This window comes from Zonotrichia albicollis, chromosome 21 (genome assembly GCF_047830755.1).
Source record: "Zonotrichia albicollis isolate bZonAlb1 chromosome 21, bZonAlb1.hap1, whole genome shotgun sequence".
Lineage (NCBI taxonomy): Eukaryota > Metazoa > Chordata > Aves > Passeriformes > Passerellidae > Zonotrichia > Zonotrichia albicollis.
The window spans coordinates 10,718,334-10,738,788 of NC_133839.1; the positions used below are offsets into that span (position 1 = coordinate 10,718,334).

A 20,455-nucleotide genomic window follows, 5' to 3' on the forward strand; every position below is an offset into this window, starting at 1 on the left:
GGCAGTGAAGCTCCTGCTGGGCACTGCCAGCCTTGCTCCATCCTTCATCCTTCACCTTCTGGTGGCCGGGCAGGGGCAGTGCCTGGAGCTGCTCCCATCCCCAGCTGGCCCGGGGCCACCAGTGCTCACCTGACACAGGGAACAGGCCAGGAGGGGCTGACAGGGGCCAGGAGGGGCTGACAGGGGCCAGGAGGGGCTGACAGGGGCCAGGAGGGGCTGACAGTGACACGGGCCAGGGGGAGCTGACACGGCTGCAGATGGAGCAGAGCAGCTTGGAGAGGAACTGGCAGCACACCCAGACAGAGACAAAAGCAAGAGGTGCCAGAGCCATCTGCAGTGGAAAACAACCAAGTGGCTCCTTGGGAGGCAGCTGGTGGATGAAGGTGCAGGGAATTGTTCCTCCCTTCTGTCCCCACCACGCTGCATTCAGACGTGCTCAGCCCTGCTCCCCTCAGCTCTGCCAGGGAGCACAGTCAGCACCAGGGCAGGGCTTTTCCACAGGCTGCATTTGGCTTTTTCTGCTTACTTAGTTTTGTGAAACTTGCTTTTTTCTCACTTGCTGAGTACTTGGCAGTCGGTATTTACTTGTTTCCTTCATTGATTTTTTTTTTTTTTTTAAATTACTCAGCATCATCTTCTTTCTCCTTGCAAGACTCCTCAGTCAGCAAATCATCCCGTGCCACTGCACGTGCTGCGTGTGCTAAATATACAGTGGGCATCTCAGGCAGGGAAGGGGCTCCCAGAGCCTGTTCCTGGCCCTGGATTTTGGGGCTCCTGGGCCAGGCAGGGCCATGAGGGCTGAGGGGCTCTCTTAGGTCTTGGCAGATCAAAGCCCTGTCCCCTTGCATGGTCATTCCTGAGCTGTCCCAGGACACAGCTGAGGGAAAGACAAACTGTGCTTGCTCCAATGCAGCTGAGCCTGTTGCCTCATCCTGGCCTTGCCTCAGCAAGGGAGAATTTAGTGGAGCTAAATTTAGCAGCCGTAGATTTGATCCAGCTGTGCAAACGTTGGCCATTGCTCGCGTGGCCTTGGGATGCCTGGAGCAGCTGAGCCCTCAGAGAGCCCTGGAAAATCCCCTGGCCAGGAGTGAGGCACCCTCAGTGCTCCGTCAGCTCCCCTGGCACTCCATGCATGGCCCCTCAGGTGAAGCCACCCTGCACCTCAGCACCGTCTTAAAAAGACAAGATTTTATCTGGACAGATTGTCCATCCAAGGACTGGGGATAATGAATAGGAAAAGTAACATTTCAGGAATTAATGAGTTTTATTAATTGAGTTTGTCCTGTACATTAACAGCATTCCAGCATATCCAAAATCTTGATGAGACCAGAATACTCTCTTTATAAAGTTAATTAACATCTCATAAAGATCATTAATGCCATATGATATTTAAGTCAGAACTCAAAGCTGGGATCTGATTACAAATCTGGGGGAAATTACATTTTTGGTCACACATGGTAGATGTGATCTTCAGTTCCCATCAGACCAAGACACACAATTTTCCCCTTCTCTCACTTCAGTATGACAGTTACAGTTTTTTTAGGTTTTGAAAGATTAACTTATAATTGGTTTAAAATAGAATAAGGAATTTGGCCATGGTAATGCATGTGTTTACCTAAGTGTGGCAATAAAATGCAGTGACAGTCCTGTGTGCCAGCAGAGCTCTGTTGGGAAGGCTCAGGGATGGAGACTGAAGGAGCATCAGCAGCAGTGGAGAGGAGATGAGGCAGGGGGTTTGTCATGGGAGATTCTGAAGGAGCTGGAAATGCTCTGGAGGGGAAAAGGAGGCTGCAAAGATGACACTGCTGGGCCTGCTGGTATGGAGTCTGTTCTTGGAGCTCCAGGAGAGCTTGTGCTCAGCTGGGTGTATTTTACAGGCAGAATATTAAAGTGTGCAAGGACTGGGAGAATGTCACTCTGAAGGAGAAAGCCTCTGGAATATCAAGGCTTGGAGGATTCTTTGCGTTTTTGTGTAAAGACAGAACAGCCTCTCCTCATTCTGGTCTGTGTTCAAAGGAAGGGATGTGCTCAACTTATCACTGAGGTTTGCTAATGACAAATCTTAGCAAGTGCCAGCTCTGCTGTAAGAACAGGTTGGGCTTCTGGGAGATACATGAAATTAAAGGAGATTGTGTCTCCCAGAAGCTGATAACCCAGTGCACAGTGTGTAAACACAAACACTGGGAGATGATAAAGCACTCACAAATAACTCTGCAGGTTGAGACTGGCGGAAATGAAGCTCAGAGGGGAGTTATTTAAAGTAGCAGCCAGGTCCATTCAGCCTCCCAGCAGAGCTGTACATGGTGAATATTGCTGGGCAAGGGAAATGCAGAGGGCAGAGGGCTGGAGCCACGTTCCTGGTGGTCAGGACCAGCCTGAGGGGAGGAGGTGGCAGCTTGGGGAGTGTCTGTGTGTGAGGAGCAGCTGCAGGGAGCTGTTGGCTTTGGTGCCAGGGAAGTCTGACATGGGGGCACAGGAAGGAGATGTGGTGCCTGTCATTCCATGCCAGACAGTGGTGCCTCCATGGGCTCAGCAGGATTGAGTTTCCCTGGGACAGCAGGAGTGTGATGAGGAATGAGGGGGCACTTGCACCACTGGAAATGTCACTGCTGTGAGTGTGTTTCTCGAACCCTGGCTATGAACTCACAGTGGCCAGAGAAAGTCACAAAAATACTGCAGAAAATCCCTTGACCTGGAAGCATGAGAGGTGAGAGGAGGGCTCAGCAGCACTTCCAGCCATGTCAGGGTGGGAAGCCCCCCGGTTCTGCCCAGCTGGGGTGGGTGCTGTGAGCTCGGGGTGCCCCAGCTGGGCCATGAGCGGGCACAGGCTGTGCCATGGCCAGGAGGGGCTCTGCAGACCTGTCCCCATGGTCTTCACAGCAAGGGCTCCAGGAGCCTCAGGACACCAAGGGGGAAGGTGGGAAAGCTGGCTTTTTGAACCAGTGTTCTGCTGGGAACAAGGAATGGGTTGTTACTGTCACAGGCTTTGGGCTGAGCCTGGAGGAATGCCAAGGAACCACTCAGAGTTCCAATTTATCTTTAGTTCATCTGAGGATTTGCACTCCCTCGGTTGTGGAACTTGGTGGTTTAAAGCATCACATGCATGGGGCCCATTATCTAGTGTTTTCTGGTGTGGAAGAGGAGAAGTAATTGGAGTTTGCTTCTATGATTATTTCTGTGACATACAGAGTTGTCCTGTTTTTCCACCAGCCTTAGGGGCTGTTGCTTCATGCTTGGGTAAAGCTGTTCACTTAAAAAAAAAAAATAAAATCCAGTAGGATCTTCCCTAAGCCCCCTCTCTCCCCAGCCACACTCTGCAGTGTGCTGGTCAAGACATAATCCTGTTCCTTTCCCTGTAGGTGACGACTTCATCAGGAAGCAAATGCTTCTCGTGCCGTTCGGCGGCGGAGCGAGATAAATGGATGGAGAACCTGCGGCGTGCCGTGCACCCCAACAAGGTAGGGCTGGCAGGAGCTGCCTCTGCTCTGCTTCAGCTCCCAGTTATTGCATTCTATAGCCCAGTGCATGGGAGCAGCAGGGGATTATTGTCATTGGAGTGTGAGTGGAGCTCGGGGTCAGCCTTTTTCCATATTGCTTTCTTCCACAATTATATTTACAGACAAGCGCCAGTTATTCCTTCCCCTCTCTTCTCAGCACATGCTGCCTCAGCTCTTGCTAAGAATTGATCAGATCAGATGAATCTTCAGTGCTGCTGTTACTGATGGTCCTTGCCACTTCCATGGGGCTGTCACCTCCCAGCAGCCTTGGGACAGATGTCAGGGAGCTGCCAGCAGCCACCAGGCTGAAGAGTGAGGAGTTCGTGTGTCAGCTCCTGGCACAGCTCCTGCCTCAGTGCTGGGGAGCTCAGGTGTCCATTTGCAGAGGTGGCAGTGGAATGCAGCTTTCCCTTCTGCAGCCAGTTGAGGTGCAAAGTCTTCTCCTGGGGTTTACAGGAACAAATCCTTCTCTTCACTAGAGCACAGGGACACCCAATATGCATTTTTATGGCCCACTAAGACTAAATACATCCTAAAATAAAATGTACAGCTGCTTCTTCCCTGCAGTGCTGGAGTTGGCTGCAAAGATTGGTCAGGATTAATGCAGGATTCCACAGCTGATGATTTCAACCAAGTCTTCTTCTGCTGGTCAGAGAAACACAAATGATGGGATCCTGTGAACTCCTGGCTGTGCACACTGATTCAGTCCAGGCCTGCTGGGTTCTGAAGGGCCCTCAGTCTCAGGGTTTGTTGTTCCCAGCACAGTGCCAAATGTCAGAATAAAAGATTTCCTGTAACATCAGTGTGAGCAGTGGAGGGGAGAGGTGGCTCCTGCCTCTGGCAGCATGTTGCTCTAGGGAAGTTCAGTTGCTGCAGGACTTTCCCAGGGCTTTTCCTGGTGATCCTGACCTGAGGGGGCTGTGTAAGGTTTGTGTGGTCACACTTAGCATGAGAGAACTCCTGGGAATGCAGGCTGGGGCTGGGCTGTCACTGTGGCTTCAAGGTGCAGTGTGGAGTGGAAATCCATTTGGAAGTGTTTCCATCGTCTCAAAACCTGCAGTAACTGATGGCTGAACTTTCCATCTTTGTTTGAGTTCACAGACAATGCACTCTCAGTGTCCAGCTTGATATTTCTGTCAGGAATTCAGTGTTCTTGTGCAGTTCCTGTGTGTACTTCCTGAACCTACAGTACCCCATTGTGGACTTGCAGCAGAAATGTTCCTGCCCAGACTCCTGGGCTGAGCAGAGTAAGCCGTGGCTGCTGCTTCAGCGAGGGGTTTCCAAACTAACCAGGGTTTGCAGAATCCCAGCAGTGCTGCAGCTGCCAGTGCTTTATCTTTGGAGTCACTCCTGCAGCAAATACCCCTGGATGTTCTTCCAGGATGAGCTCAGCATCACGAGGGAGCTCTGAAAGATCCACAGTATTCTTGGCTCTGTTACTGTTTAAAGATACCCAAGGCAGATTTCTGTCTCTGAATTGTCTTGATTCTCCCATGGGATGCCCTCTCCCATGATTCCTCTCAGTGTTTAACTTGGGTGCTCTGGACTTCTGCCCTAAAATACGGTGAGGTTTTACAAACAGCTTTTCCCCTGCCTTTGGTGGTGGCATTCCCAGGTGGATGGGGCGATCCCTGGGTGTGCATTCTGGTCCCTTGTGTTGCTGTGTTACAGGAAATATCATGAACTCAGTCTATACTGAGAAAAGAGGAGGCTGTGAGATACCTGTAACAGCTTCTGCTTTGCACAATCCATTCAGGACCAGTGAGGTTCTTTCAGATTCTTCAGAGGCCCTCTTGGCAGGGAATGGGAAATGGTACATTTATGATTTGGAGGGGTTTTATCTTCCTTGTTCCTTATATTAATTGGCACCAACAGACATGGAGAGCACGATGATATTTTGGAAAATTAACATAAGTAGTGTTATTATGCAAATTCTTGAGAGCCAGTATTTCCTTAAAATAAAGTGTAATTAAGCCTCCGCTCATTTAGCACATCCGAAATAATTAATTCATATCTCCAGTTTTGTTGTTGTTGGCTTTGTGGGGTTTTTTATTGACCTTTTTTTCTTTGCATCTTTTTTTCAGGACAACAGCAGAAGGGTAGAGAATATGTTAAAGTTATGGATTATTGAAGCCAAGGACCTGCCAGCTAAGAAAAAGTACCTGTGTGAATTATGCCTGGATGACGTTCTTTATGCACGAACTACCTGTAAATTGAAAACTGATAATGTCTTTTGGGGGGAGCACTTTGAATTTAATAACCTCCCATCGCTCAAAAACATTACTGTGCACTTATACAAAGAGACTGACAAGAAGAAGAAGAAGGACAAGACCAACTTCATCGGGCAGGTGAACATCCCTGTGAGCTCGGTGACGGGCCGGCAGTTTGTGGAGAAATGGTACCCAGTGGTGAGCCCCAACCCCGGCAAGGGCAAGGCCCCAGGGCCCATGATCCGCATCAAATCCCGCTACCAGAGCATGAGCATCCTCCCCATGGAGATGTACAAGGAGTTTGCTGAGTACATCACCAACAACTACATGGTGCTGTGCTCGGTGCTGGAGCCCTCGCTGAGCGTCAAGAACAAGGAGGAGATGGCGTCAGCGCTGGTGCACATCCTGCAGAGCACGGGCAAGGCCAAGGTAGGACCCCCTGCCACCTGCGGTGTCCCCTCTGGCACCTGTGGTGTCCCTTCTGCCACCTGCGGTGTCCCTTCTGCCACCTGTGGTGTCCCCCCTGCCACCTGCGGTGTCCCTTCTGGCACTGTCAGAGCAGACTCTGGGGTGGGGTTGGGAAAACTCCTCAGTTGGGCTTTGGGCCATCGTTAATGGGCTCTGTTTTCCTTTTGATTGCAAACCAGTTGGTAGCACACACAGCACGAGTTGCTTAATTAGCAGAGAGGTTGGTGGGACCACGAGACACCAACTGAGCCACTTTGCTTCACTCTTCTCCTTCTGGAGGCTCAGGGGCCAGGCTCTCTCTGTATAAACAGGCACAGTTGTGAAAGTAAGCAAGAAGGCAATTTTCCAGGCTGGAATGTAAGCAGTGCTGGCCTGAGCTGTGCAGCTTGTGTGTGCTGGGTGTTCTGGGTCCATGCTCTGCTCCCTCTGTGCTGAGCACCCTGCACAGTGCAGCTGAACAGGAGGGAGCAGCCTCTCCAGAATTCCAGGCCAAAGTGCCTGCAGGCATGTTTGTCTCTGCATCTGCTCTTGGTCTTCTGCCCTACTGCTTTTGGAAGTGAGTCCAGGGGTGCTCCCACAGCAGTGCCCATTGGAGGTTGATGGCACCACCTTGCACATGGTGGAAGTTCAGCCTTTGTGGATCACTTTGAGCTCCTTCCTGGCTGGGAGTGCTCTGCCAGGTCTGGGGAAGAAGCAGGCCAGGAGGAGGCAGAGTGGGAGTTACTGCTGGCTGTGAGCTGTGAGGGAGCAGGCAGGGTGGGCAGAGCTGGGATGCCCAGCACACGGGGCAGGGAGTGACCCCACTGCAGGGCATCCTCCATCCCTGTGGCCTGGCACAGCCACAGGGGGCAGTGCCCGTGTTGGGGCTGCAGGAGTTAAAGCATCACTGTGACCACCTCTCTGCACTGTGCAGGGGAGAGCTGGGGAAGGGCAGGATGTCCAGAGCTTTCTCATGCTGAGGAGCCGTGGTGAGTCCTCACCTGAGGGGCAGTCACAGGGCTCTGCTTCCTTGGCAGCTGCCGGGCCCGTGGATTAGGCTGAGTTACCATCTGTCAGACAGAGAAGTGCCTTGGCTTCCTGATCTGGTTCAAGGCAGGCAAAGCTCGCTGAGAGGATTGGGAGCTGGGGGCCTGCTGCTGCAGCAGCAGAGAAAATAGCCCTGCTAAAGCCTCCTGATCCCAGGAGTGCAGGGAGGGACCTGTGGGGAGCAAGGCTGTGGCTGCACAAGAGCTGAGCTTGGTGTCTCTGCTCAGGGCTCCGGAGCTGCCAGCCCGTGGTTCCTGGGCACAGCCCTGCCTTGTGCTGGCACCAGGAGCTCTGCTGCCCCTCACTGTGGCTCCTGCAGCTCTAATGCCAGAGCTTTGTGGGACTAACACTGCCATGCAAGACCCTGTCCACAGTTTACACGGTTCTTGCAAAAGGCTTCAAGTGTCATCCCAGTCCTAATCACCATGGATCATGTGTGGGCATGGCTGAGAGTGGCTGTCACTGCTCCAACCTTTTTCCTCTGCCTCTCAGTGCTGGAGAGGCTCCAGAGGGAGCAAGTGTGTTTCCAGACATGTGTCTGCATCAGTGCTCGAGATCCCAGAGGCTTTACACAGGGGACACGGCAAACAGTAAACAGACTTGATGACTTTTCCCCTAAAATGGAGCTTCTGCTTTCGCTGCCTGTCATCTGCCATCAGCATTAGCGCCGGGTTTGGGGAGCTGTCAGAGCAACAGGAGTTACTGGAGCATGGGAACCAGGTGCTGCAGCCTGGGCTGGACTAGCAGGGAGAGGGAAAAGCAGCAGAAAGGTAGAAAAATAATGAATGAGAGAAGAAAGCACACCCTCAGCCTGCCTGGGGGATGTGAGTGCACCCCAGTACCCCTCAGGAGAGCTCCCGGGGCTGCCCCAGCACCCTGACCCCTGAGGGAGGGACAGCAGGCAGGGACCCCCCTCCTCCAGCCTCTGTCTCCTGGTGACTCTGGGCAATTGCCCGGGCTGGAGGTGGTTCCTCATCCTTGTGCATCACCAGGAGCCTTCCCAGTGAGCCCTCAAAGCCCCTGCCCGCGGCCGTGCCATCGGCAGCCGCTGGTTGGTGTCTCTGATACAGGGGTTCTGTGGCTCCTGGCTGCTGTCCTGGCTGAAGCAGCAATGCCGGACTGTGACACAAGTGTTCAGCAGATTATCTTGGGAGACTCGTTAGCAGCTAATTGCTGTTGGGCTGTTTCGGGCCCTGTTTTCCTGCAGCGATTTGCTGTAAATAGGGGGTAATCCCTTAATGAGGCCGGGATGGGGCCGAGGTGTGTGATGGTGTGATGGTGCCACGTGCCAGCCACAGCCAGCTCCCTCCAGCCACCCCTGTCCCTACCCACGGCCACCGAGGGACCCCTGCCCGCCAGGTGTGGTTACCTGGAGCTGCTAAACCTGCCAGGGGTCAGGAACACCTGGGGCTGCAGGTGGAAGGGGCACAAGGGCTGTAGCTGAATTTTTTCCCTAAATCTCTGCTTCTTGCTGGGCTGTAGCTGTATCACAATAGCTTAAAAAGGGGAGCATGAAAGGAGAGTCCCCTCTGGAGTCAAAGTCCGTGCTTCCCTTGATCTCTGTGTGGGAAAGGGAAGAACTTCATGCCTGCAGTGCCGGGTTGGTGTGCACGGGGCAGCCTGGAAAGCCCTGAGCAGCTGCCAGGGCAGTGGGTGGAGGGGAGGGGAAGAGGTTTTGATAAGGTTCTGATAAGGTTCTGAGTGCAGCCACTCAGGGGGGAGGGAGCTGCCCCAGCCTGCTGGAAAATCTGACAGGCATCCATCAGCTCTTGGCACACACAGATGTCCCCTTTCTCTTATGGCAAGAAAGGCTGAAAGAGGATATTTGGTGGTTGAAGCAGAGATGGGGCCTCTCAGCTCAGTCCTTCACTTGTTACCTGTTTTCAAAACGTTCCTGGTGAGAGCACTGATGCAGTGTTTGTTCCCTGTAAAGATGTTGAGATGCCCAGCAGTTTTCACATGTTCTGCAGCTCTCAGACAAAAAGTCATAAAGCAGTTCTGCTGCCAGGGTTGGAGTTACCAGGAGTGCTCAGTTCTGCCTTACAGGGCTTGGTGTGGCCCCTGTGATGTGGTTGTGGGTAGGTGACTGCATCCTTCCCAAAGGACTTCGGATGCTTCCGGAATATTTCCATGCTTAGATTTGTTTCAGGGCTGTCTTAGAGCTCCCAGAGCTCAGTTCATGACCATAAATATACAAAAAACTTCTCTTGTCCAGAGCACTGGTAGATCAAACCCAGCATTAGACAAAGCTCTAACTAACCAGCTGCTCACTGGAAATAAATATTTATGGTGCTGGGAATGGAGTGAGGAATAAACATGTGTCCCTGTTTGTTTGTGCTGCGAGGATGTGCCTCAGCTGAGCAGATGGAGCTGCTCCCCCCGTGTGCATCTGCTGGAACCCCACGTTCTGGGCTGGGTCAGGGCTCTGGGACCTGAGCTCCACACAGGGACATGAGAGGTCACTCAGTGTGTTTGTGTTCCTGTTGTATCCCTCAGGTTTGCTTATTTCCCTGAGCAAGGTGATGGACATGGATTGCTGTGAGTTAACCCTCACGTTGCCATTCACCTTTTCCCAAGGAGAATTAGAAAAGGCCAGAAGTGCCATGGGATGAGTTCCGGGGCTGTTTCCTGGCAGAGAAGTGTCTGGAGCAGATCCTCAGAGGAGCTGTGTGATGGAAGAGTCGAGAACTTGGGGCTGGGCTCCTTGGTTTCACAGCATCTGGCCAGGACCAGGACGCAGCTGCTGCCCCTCTGTGCTCTCCTTTCCCTCCTGCTCCTGCACCGCCGCTCCCTCCCCCTGGGTGTGTCCCAGTGCTCCTGCACCTGAAACCTGCAGCCCTACGGCCGCTGCTGCTTTTCACCTTTGCATAAGGGCCCAGCTGGACTCCGAGCTAGTCTTTGAAATAAGCAATAATCTTATTACCTTTATCAATTCAATCCTCTTAAGGTTAAGTCAATCCTATTAATCAGGCTTGTGATTTGGAGAACCTTATTATTTCCGAGTCAATCTGCCCATCAGTCAGTGCCAACAGCAGGGTGATGAGCTCCATCCCAGGGGTGTGAGCACCCCGGGCAGTGCAGGGCCCTGGGGCCCCTCAGCCCCTGGCACCCCGTGTGCTCCAGCTCTGGACACATCCCGGAGAGCCGGGTTGGCAAAGGGCAGAATCCTTCCTGCACTTGGACAGGACACGTCCTGCAAGACTTGTGTTGCTGGTTGGCTCCCTGGGCCGTGCTCCTGCTCCCACCACAGCCCTGCCAGGGAGGAGCTGCCTTGCAATAGCACAGGGTGGTTTATGTGCAAAGTGGAGACCAGTGCAGCCTTGTGCTGTCATGCTCTGAATTTATTTATTTATGAATTGCTCTTCTCTATCAGCATATGTGCAGCGACTGGGGTCACACAGGTTCAGATCCGTCCAGTCTGAAGCAAAAAGCCTTAAAATAAACATGGGAACAAGCCTGAAGAACACTGTCACAGCCCTTAATTTTGACTGTAGACCTCTTCCTTCCCCTCTCGACTCTGATGTAATGAAATAAAGCATCTTATTTTCTTCCATTGCCAGGGGCCCTAACTGAAAACAACCCCCTGCTGATCTCTGCTGCTCAGAAACAGGGAGTTTTATTGGCTTTAGTTATTGCATTTTATTCAGGACCTTGTATGTGGGTGAGTGAGGCCCCCGGAGGGATTCCACAAGTATTTGCATTCCATTTGTGTCTTCTGAGTGCTGGCTGCTGGAGCACTTAGGGCAGAGAGAGCAAAGTGTGATCCAGAGCCGGTGTGGCTTTTGCGTGGAGGGAAGAAGTGAAGGTGTGGCCAGTGGCTGTCAGGGTGGCAGCCATGGGAAGGGACCCTTGCCAGGGCTCAAGGACTGCCCAGAGCTGTCCCTGCAGAGGAGCTCACGCAGGGGTGCTGCCTGGGGCAATTCTGACCCCCACACTTGCCAGGGCAGCTCCTGCAGCCTGGCTGGACGGCTCTGCAGCCCAGAGCTGCAGGAACAGGGAGGATCCTGACTCCTGGGATGCTGCTGGCTCTCCTGGCTGCCCCCTCCTTCCCTGCTCACTTGCAAGGCCACATTCTGCAGTGTTACTGCTCAGCTTTGGGTGCTGTGCCATAATGGAATTCTCTGGGACTTCAGCAGCTTTCGTTTCCACTTTGGAGACAAGGGGTCCTTTTCCCAGCTGCTGAGCTGCAGATGCTCCACAGGGAATAAAAACAGCAGCAGAGATTTCCAGGGGATCTTTGCTGGCTTTGTGATGAGTCCTGCCATGGAATCTTGCCTTGTTTTATATTCTACTGAATTGTGTAGATCAGCCCAAGTCACCCAAATTCACATTAACTGTGGCTCCCACTTGGCCCTGGGTTTGCAGGACTCAGCAGGCAGTGCTCAGCTGACAAGAGGGGAAAAGCAAACACTTGGCTAAGAGACGCTGTAAAACTCAGTGTTCCTGAGATAATTAGTATGTTGGGAAAGTGACAGGAAAGAGAATCAAGCAAAGCCAAGGTCAGCGGCTGCTAATTAAGAATCAGCACCTTGTGTCAGCCTGAGCGGTGGCTTGGAATTGAAACGTACCCTGGGAGAGCCCCGGGAAGATAAAGGTGATAGAGTTACCCAGATAGCAGCTAACGGGATTTGAGCAGGGTTTAAAGTTTCATTCCAGCTTGGCTGATAAAAAGGGCAAAATGAGAGAAAATAGCAGAGGGAGGCACGTGCTTTGCTTCCAGGAGGGATTTTTGCCTCTGCAGCTGCCGGAGCACTGCAGACGTAGCAGGATTTGAGGAAGGGCATCTTCTGGCTAAAGAAATAATGGAAGTGTTTGGGGTTTTTTTTAGCCCAAAGCTCCTCCTCTGGCTTTTTTGGAGGGTCTTGGGGAAGGTCAGGGCAGTGTGTTGGTGCCAGTCAGAGTGTTGTGGAAGGTGGGAGCAGTGGATCCTTGGGAACTGCAGGGATGTCTCATCCCCTCCCTTGTGCTCTGACACAGGGCTGTGCCTGCCTGGGACAGGAGCACAGTGATGGAGGGTCTGTGGATTAAATTATTTGGGCCTCCTGGATTCAGGGAAAGCTGTTTGTTGAACCTTGATTAAACTTTCAATGCTGAGATGTCCATGTGAAAAATGAAACAGAGCAAGTTGTATCTGGTGCAAAGCTCCCATCCAGACACTGGCAGGGAGTAGGACCTGATGTCCCCTCTGCCCAGTGTGGGTTGGAGCAGGCTGGACCGTGGCAGCTCTGCTGTGCCTGGGGACATCAGGGACAGGACCTGGGACACTGTGGCAGCCTGGGGTGCTCCTGCTGCCCCTGCCAGGAACGGGCTGTGACCCTCAGGGGAAGTGAAGAATTTCTTAGGGAAGGTTATTACTGAGCAGGTGATGCTGTTTTAATGGAAAGGAGTTGAAGAAGGTGCCCTTGGTGGTGGAGGTGAATGAATGTGTGTGATCATTTCTCTGTCTCCTGCACGGGAGGCAGTCAGAGGGTTAATGTGGGTGATTTGCACAGTGCCAGTGGCCTCTGTCCGTGGTCACTCGGGTGAGGGGTGACACCTCAGCACCTGTGCAGTGAGGAGGCGCCAGGCAGAGCTGCTCTGTCCATGAGCAGTGCAGGGAGCATGGATCAGCATTAGCAGGTGCCTGGCATCCCTCCTGGATCACATCAGTGCCTGCCCAGGAGCCCCTGAGCCCTGCTCGGTGAATGCTGTGGCTGAAGCAGATCTGGAGCTCACTCTGAAATGCTGATTTTCCTCTGCAATTGCAGTTGAGGCCAGACTGATGCAGGGGCAGCTGTCAGAGGCTGCTCCTGCTCATCCCTTCCACTGCTCTGCAGCACAGGGCATTATCACATCCCATGGATTTGGTTGTTTGCACACCAGACCAAGAATGTGCCCAAAATGGGCAGTGCCAATGCTGTTTATCTCCATGAATAGGGAGGAAATGGGAAATTTGAGTATCTCAGTGCATATCTAAGGCTGTGTCTCAGCCATTAACTGGGCACAACTCACGACATTGGAGCATGGCCCTGGTTTGCAGCCAGTGCAGTTGGACACCAAACACAGCCATGTTTAACAGGGGAGAAGAGGTTTTGCCCACAGAATGTGAGGCTGACACAAGAACAGCCAAAGAGCAGCCCCGATGGAGAGGCAGCTGCGGGTCTGGGATGAGTCACTGTTGGGGTGCAAGAGTTGAGGCTCTCCAGAGGTTCATTTCTCCTCGTCTCTGAGGAAGTTTGGGCAGGTGGTGAGGCAGAGTGTTCACACAGGACCACCTGCAGCACCTCCAGTCCCTCGGGGGGCTCACAGAGGTGGGACCTGTCAGGGCTGGGGAGCTGCAGCTCTGTGGAACCAATGTCAGTGCGTGGTGACCCACCATGGGCTTTGCTTTCCAGGATTTCTTGACTGACCTGATGATGTCTGAAGTTGATCGCTGTGGTGAGAATGAGCATCTCATTTTCAGGGAGAACACACTGGCCACCAAAGCAATTGAAGAATACCTGAAGCTGGTGGGGCAGAAATACTTACAAGATGCCTTAGGTACGTACAGAGAGGCTCTCCAGGTGCATGGTGGGGGTGTCAGCTGAGCCCTGATGGCCATCAGAGCCCTCAGCGTTTCCCTGCTGAAGGTTTCCCTGGCAGCAGGTCCGAGCCTGGGCACGGCCGTGGCCGCAGTGGGCAGCGCCCCGTGCCAGGTGAAGGTGACTGCAGAGCTGGCACCTTCATGTGCTTTCAGAGCAGATCAGCAGTGGCTGCTGAAGGGACTCTGCTGCCTGCCAGGCTCCTGTCTCAGCCCTGGCTCTCAGGGGCTGATTGAATCTCCCCCAGCAGAGACGTGCCCGGCTCCTGCAGCGCTCCCCAGTCAGATGAGATCTCCCCAGCCACAGTGATGCCTCCCAGGGCATCCAGCACTGGGAACCCTCCTGGTGGTTTCTTTTGCCAAGTGCTGGCTGTTTATGGCTCCAAAAATACTTCTCTTGATGCAAATGAAAATAATTAGAAGCTTCTGCTTCTGGGCAGGTCAGGAAGGAATTGCTGCATGCAGGGAACACAGCACGAGGATGGGGAGAGGCTGCCTTGGAAGCTCTGTGAGCTTCCACTGGATCCACATCCCAGGGCAGGATGAACAGAGTTTCTATTGAGGTGTTAATTTTTCAGCATGTTGGGTTCCTGCTAGTGGATTTGTATAATTTTAGCAAGGAGCAGAGAAGCATAAATACTTTATTAAGAGAATAATAATAATAATGAAAATCTTGAGGAAAGGAAAATAGTTGAGCAAATTCAGGCAGAGAGCCCACAAGAATAGCAAAAGAAATATTACTTATTTCTGCCTTGTAATGCTTTCTGGTTGAAGGCAAGTCTGTAAGGAGATTACTCATAAAAATTCTCAAAAGCCAGGAGATTAACGATATCAGAGAATTTTGAAATATTCCTTTTTGGGGGCTCAGTGCTGCCAGGCCAGTTCCATCTCGGGCAGGAGGAGCCCGGGGTTCCTGCTCTCTGTGGGGTGCAGGTTCTGAGTGACCTTGTCCCCGGGAGATGAGTGACCTGCATGTCACAAGGTGCCCCAGGGCAGCATGGCACTGTCCTTGGAACCATGGAGCGGGTGATGGGGCTGGGGAGGAACAGCAGGCATCACCTGCAGGCGAGCAGAGCCGCTCCAGAGCTCCCTGGCAGAGCTGAAAATACTCTGGAGAGGCTCTCCAGTATGTAATTAAAATTTGTTTTGGCAATAGGGAAGGAATGCAGATTGGAGTGGGGAAAAAACAGAATGGGAAAATCCAAGACAGTTGGGAATTAGGAGCAAACCAACTGGAATGAGAAGAAAACCAAAGCAAACCATTCTCCCAGAACGTCACCCAAGCTAAATGCTGCCTCCTCATCCCTGTCACCCTGTCCTCAATGTCCCCAGTCACTGCTGGGAAGAAGGACTGAGCCCCCAACCCTGAGTGCAGGGGCTGTGCCCAGGTACCCTGTGGTGAAAGGTGGCACAAGAGCAGAAGCTGATGGAGCAGCTCAGTGTGAGCCTCTGCAAGGGTGAGGAGGAGCAGCCAGGCAGCAAAGAGGAGCACAGGAAGACTCAAAGAAATATTTTAATTTCATTTTATGTGATGTTCAGCTCAAAATAAGCCAAGTAATTTGTTTCTTTCCTTTAATTACCTCTTTCTCCTGTGAATCACAGTGGTTTGTCAGCACCAGGGCACAGGCTGCAGTAGCAGGCTGTGCTACCAATAATTACAGGGCCTGCCAGCATCCTTCCTCCTGGATTAGCCCCAGGGAGTGTCTGGGGGGCCAGGCAGGTGCTGGGCAGTGCAGCCTGATGCAATACCCCAGAGGCACAGGCACAGCTCTGCCAGCTGGGAACGGGGATGGGATGTGCTGGGTGAGCTGTGCTGGACTCTCCTGGGCCCTCTGGGAGACATGGAGAGCCAGGGAGCTGCAGGGCACCACCTGCTCTTGTGTTCCTCTCATCTTCCCCCAGTGTGATGGGCTGCCAGGGGCTGCTCGGGCACTGGGGCTTAGGAACGGAGCTGCATGAAGGCTGCACTTGTCATGTCTCCAAACCCATCACCAACTGTTTTACAGGGGAGTTCATCAAGGCACTGTATGAATCAGATGAAAATTGTGAGGTGGATCCCAGCAAATGTTCATCTTCGGACCTCCCCGAACATCAGGGCAACCTGAAGATGTGCTGTGAGCTGGCCTTCTGCAAGATCATCAACTCCTACTGGTGGGTATCCCTCCCCTGGAGGGCTGTGTCTGCAGGAGCTGGGACCTTCTGTGGCTCTGGCAGAGCTGTGCAGGGGGAGCTGCCAGAGTCTGGACTGTCTGCTCTGGGCATGTGGCACCCTCCCAGCCTCTCTGGCACCCTTCTTTTCAGAGGTGCCAGGGTCACTGGGCACCTCTGAGGCAAGGAGCACCAAGTGAGATTGATTCAGAGGTGCTTGATGCCAAATGTGTATGAAATTCTGGAATAAAAGGCAGAGATGCATGTCCTGGATCTTCCACCCATGGACCAAGTCAGTCTGGAGGAGACTGACAGATCTCACCTCCAGGAGCATCCGGCAAAGCTCGGAAATGCTGCAGCAGGCAGGGGCTGTGGCACCTGTGAGGAGCTGCCCCAGCACAGGCAGCTTTTGTGGGGCAGATGTTCTCTGGGTGCAGTGCTGGAGCTGGAGGAGGATGCTGTTCTCACTGCTTGGCTCAGCACCCCACATTCCTCTGGGTTAACCCATCTCTGCCAGCCCTGGGCGGTTGCTGGGCGATGGGAGCCCTTTGCCTCCTTGGCCCAAGGCCTGGTATGCAGCTGGAGGCATTTCCCACTTGTTTGTTCTCAGGGTGAAGGTTCTTGCTACTGGTTGGGACAGGCCCGAATCTCCCACGTGGGCTGGTGAGAGGCACTGGATCCTGAGGAGGTGCCTGTTTGGCACTGCTGAGCTGGGAGCCAGGAGTGCCTGGGTCTGTGACAGCTGCTGCCTGCAGAGGTGACCTCAAAGGGGAAAAAGATGGACTTGGGACTTTCTTTACTTGGAGAAAGAAATAATTTATTTCTGCTTTTTGCTAGCATACCCAGTCTTTGGTCCTTATCATGAGAGAAGGAGCATTTTTGTCTCACTGCTGGATTTCCAGCCTTTCTGCTTAAAATCTGGGCTTAGTTTTTATTAATGTATTTAGTAGCAACACTGTTGTTGCAAAGCATCATCAAGGGATAATATTGGAGGAAGGAGGTCTTTGATAACAAGGATTTCTTGTTTTCTCTCCTCTCCTAACCATTGTGTTGAGGTCAGAAAACTTATTATAAATAATCTCCCAAGATACTGAGTGTGCTCTCCTGGAAGCCAGGAAGGGAACTGATCCTGCTCAGGGGGAGGCAAGGAGCAAGAGGCTTGCTCAGGCTGCCATTATCTACCACAGGTACACAAAGGGCAGGTTCTTTGCAGGTATCCCATTCCTTATCCTTGGCCAATTAATAACTCTGACTGAGGAATGGTATTTACCTGCTCTCCCAGGAGGGATTCACCACTTCTAGTCAGCAGTGGATCATAATGGCTTGAATGAATGTCTTCCTAAAGATATCCAAAGCAGCACTCAAAGGTCACTCTAAAAATAGGCTTGAAAAGTGACCCAGGGAAAGTCAGGAGTGCACAGGAAGTTTGCTCCTCTCATGCTGCCTTTCCAAGGAGGGCTGGTGCAGCTGAGCTGCTGCTCTGAGTGGTTCCCCCCGAGTCCTTTGAGCTCAGCGGTTCCTGGGGATTAATTGGGCTGATGAGTGTTGGGATTGGCCAAGGTATCCCAAGAGCCAACGATCCCGCTTTAAATAGAGCACTGGAGAGTGTGTGCTCATCTGTGCAGAGAGTCAGGGAGAGGAAAGAGGTTCACAATAACCGAAAATTGTTATAATTATGACATAATTTGGACATCTGGAAAGTTTCAGTGTAAGCAGAATTTCAGCATGTGGAAGCTCGTTACTGGGAAGTTGGGTAATGAATTACGGGCCCGTTTGTCACATAAAGCCAACGATCCGGGTTCCATCCGCTGTGACACAATCCAACTTCCAGGGCTCAGCCTGTGACGGGAACGTGCGGGTGCTGCATCTCAGGGGTTGCTCTCCAGTCACTGCACAACCTGTCCTGATCATTCAAGCCTCAAATTGCTTAAAGGATTCTCCTGTTTCTGGGCAAATACCATGAAGTGAAAGGGTTTTGTCCAATTGTGTGGATCAAGCCAAAGACAGAATAGAATTAATCCAGCCAAAGACACTGGCTAATGTTATTTGTAGAGCTCAGGGTAAAAAAGCTCATGGGGGTGAAAGTGTGAATGCAGCACAGAGCAGAAGCTGAACAGGATGGCAGCATTTTCCAGGCACTTGCATGGAGTGTCATCGCTGTGTCAGAAGGTCAGATGGCCTGCAATGGAGCCTGACCCCCCCTCAGTTGCTGTGGTACCCCCACTGTCAGGGAACAGCTCTGGGTGTGACACAAGGATGGCGGATCCTGGCCTGGGCACTGGGATCTGTGTGCCAGGGACACTGGGACCAGTGGCCAGCCCAGTGCCAGCCTGCTTGTGGGTGGGAGTCTCCAGCTGAATAAATAACACATGCTGGGAACAGGATGAGGTGGGAGCAGGGAGCTGGGGAGGGCCGAGCAGGAACAGGCAGCAGCTCTCCAGAGATAAGGGCTGCTGCCGTGAGCATCTGCTGGCCCCCAGGGAATTCTGGCATCCGGGAAAGGCAGGCTGAGGTCTGTGCAGCTACAAGGCTGGAGTAACTCCGGTGGGGCTCTGTGTTTGTACCAGGCACAGTGGGATTTGATCCAGGTGCTTGAACAGGAGTATTACAGTTTACACAGCCCCCCTGCAAGCTCCAGCTGTGCCAGAGATTCCAGTGCTGCTGGTGATCCTTCAGGCAATGCTCTCCTTGCTGGCTAAGCTTCCTCCAGCTCAGAGTACCCCATGGCACAGCCACTGAGTACTGAAGAGCTTCTGTGCACAGTTTGTTTCATATCCCAGTCTCCCCAGTTTTCTGGGATCTTGGCATCCAGCATCAGGTCCAAGAGAAGCTGCTTCTCTCACAACTTTACAAAGCAGCTTTGCTTTTTCCCCTAGGTGGTTTCAGACTCCTGACACTCCAGCCCTGACAGACACTGCCTGTCCTTGTGTCATTTCAGCGTCTTCCCAAGAGAGCTCAAAGAAGTTTTTGCCTCGTGGAGACAGGAGTGCAGCAACCGAGGCCGGCCCGACATCAGCGAGCGGCTGATCAGCGCCTCGCTGTTCCTGCGCTTCCTGTGCCCGGCCATCATGTCCCCGTCCCTGTTCAGCCTGCTCCAGGAGTACCCCGACGACCGCACCGCGCGCACCCTGACCCTCATCGCCAAGGTCACCCAGAACCTCGCCAACTTTGCCAAGTAAGCCAGGCTGTGGGCAGGGCAGGGCTGCGTGGGCAGAGCCACGGCGCCAGCACAGAGTCCCACGCTTGGCCACTCCTCCTCGCTGGAAAGGGCCTGTTTGCTTCCTGTTGGCTTTTTCCCCACATCTCTCTGGGACTTGTTCCCTCGCTGTCAGGTCAGGGAGATCATTCAAGTTTCCAAAACAGGACATGTTTTATGAGCAGGAAAACAGGCTGTTTTGACCACGTGGACAAGCAGCGGGGGTGGCAGTGGGGACTTTGTCCCATGATATCCTGCAGATGCAGGACCAGAACCTGATCAGCAGCAGTGATGTGCTCGGCTCAGGAACTGTTCCATCCCTCCTTTGAGCTCTGGGACCTTCCCTGCTATTAAAATGCAGCTGATTGAACTGGGAAGGGCTGAAAACAGAGACACCATCAATTTCTAACTAAGCCCATTGGTTTGATGGAAACAAAGCGAGAGATTTCTGAAAATCTTTCCACTGGCTGTAGCTCTGAGCTACTTATCCTGAGCTCTGATAACAGAATGATGAGCTTTCTGAAACATGAATGGACAGTTTCTATCTAAAGCTCCTTAGATCTGGAAACTGGCTTAGTGCTCACACTCACAGTCAGCGACGCACAGGCGCGCCTGTGGACACCGGCAGGAGATGTACAAGTGTGTTACACTAGATGACAGAAATTCTCTGTATTCCTGACCAATCCCTAACTAAAGGGTTTTCATGTTTCCAGCACTTTGCAGGAAAGGCTCTTTAACTAAGCTGACATTAGTCAAGCTGAAGTGATCAAGCCAAGCCGTCCTGTGCATGGCACTGGGCCAGGCCTGTCCCATGGAACCGCTGGCACAGCACCAGCTGCTGCCAGGACAGTCCAAACACGAGGCCCTCCCTGTTGTGCTCTAAATCAGACAAAATGCTGAGGGTGAAGAGCTTGGAGGGCAGAAGGAGGTGGCAAGAAGCCTGAGGGGACAATGGGGCTGGCCCAGCTTGCAGGGGTGGCTCTCCAGGGTGATCCCAGAGCAGTTGTGCTGGCATTGCTGGAGAGTGCAGGATTCCTGCCCCCATCTGTCACTGGGCTCCAGTCAGCTGAGGGTGATTGCTGTGACAGCATCTTGATTTCCAGTGACAGGTCCTGTTTCTGGAGGCTGTGCCCTGACCCAGCAGTCAGACACTGGGTTACCAAGAACTCCTTTGTTTCTCCTGCTTTCACCTTTGTTCCTGATGTGCAGATCCCACACTGATGAGGGCTTAGTTGGATCAGGCTGGGGTTAATTTTGGTTCCACGGTCAGTGAGGTGTCCCAGGTGCCTGCTCACAGCCCAGGGATCCCAAAGGCTTGGAAGGGTTGAGGTGGCAGAGGAAGGTTCTTAGC

The 20,455-nt window shown here is 52.7% G+C and overlaps 1 protein-coding gene across 14 annotated transcripts in view; it reads left to right on the forward strand.

Annotated features, from left to right (window-relative positions):
* DAB2IP (DAB2 interacting protein) overlaps positions 1 to 20,455 on the forward strand; it is a 157,523-nt gene that overhangs the window by 121,700 nt on the left and 15,368 nt on the right. For all 14 annotated transcript variants that reach the window (XM_074556450.1, XM_074556444.1, XM_074556447.1 and 11 more), the window contains 5 exons: positions 3,360 to 3,458; positions 5,582 to 6,136; positions 13,576 to 13,720; positions 15,767 to 15,911; positions 18,847 to 19,083. In XM_074556450.1, the coding sequence (XP_074412551.1) occupies positions 3,360 to 3,458; positions 5,582 to 6,136; positions 13,576 to 13,720; positions 15,767 to 15,911; positions 18,847 to 19,083 (1,181 nt within the window). The remainder of the gene's footprint in view (positions 1 to 3,359; positions 3,459 to 5,581; positions 6,137 to 13,575; positions 13,721 to 15,766; positions 15,912 to 18,846; positions 19,084 to 20,455) is intronic.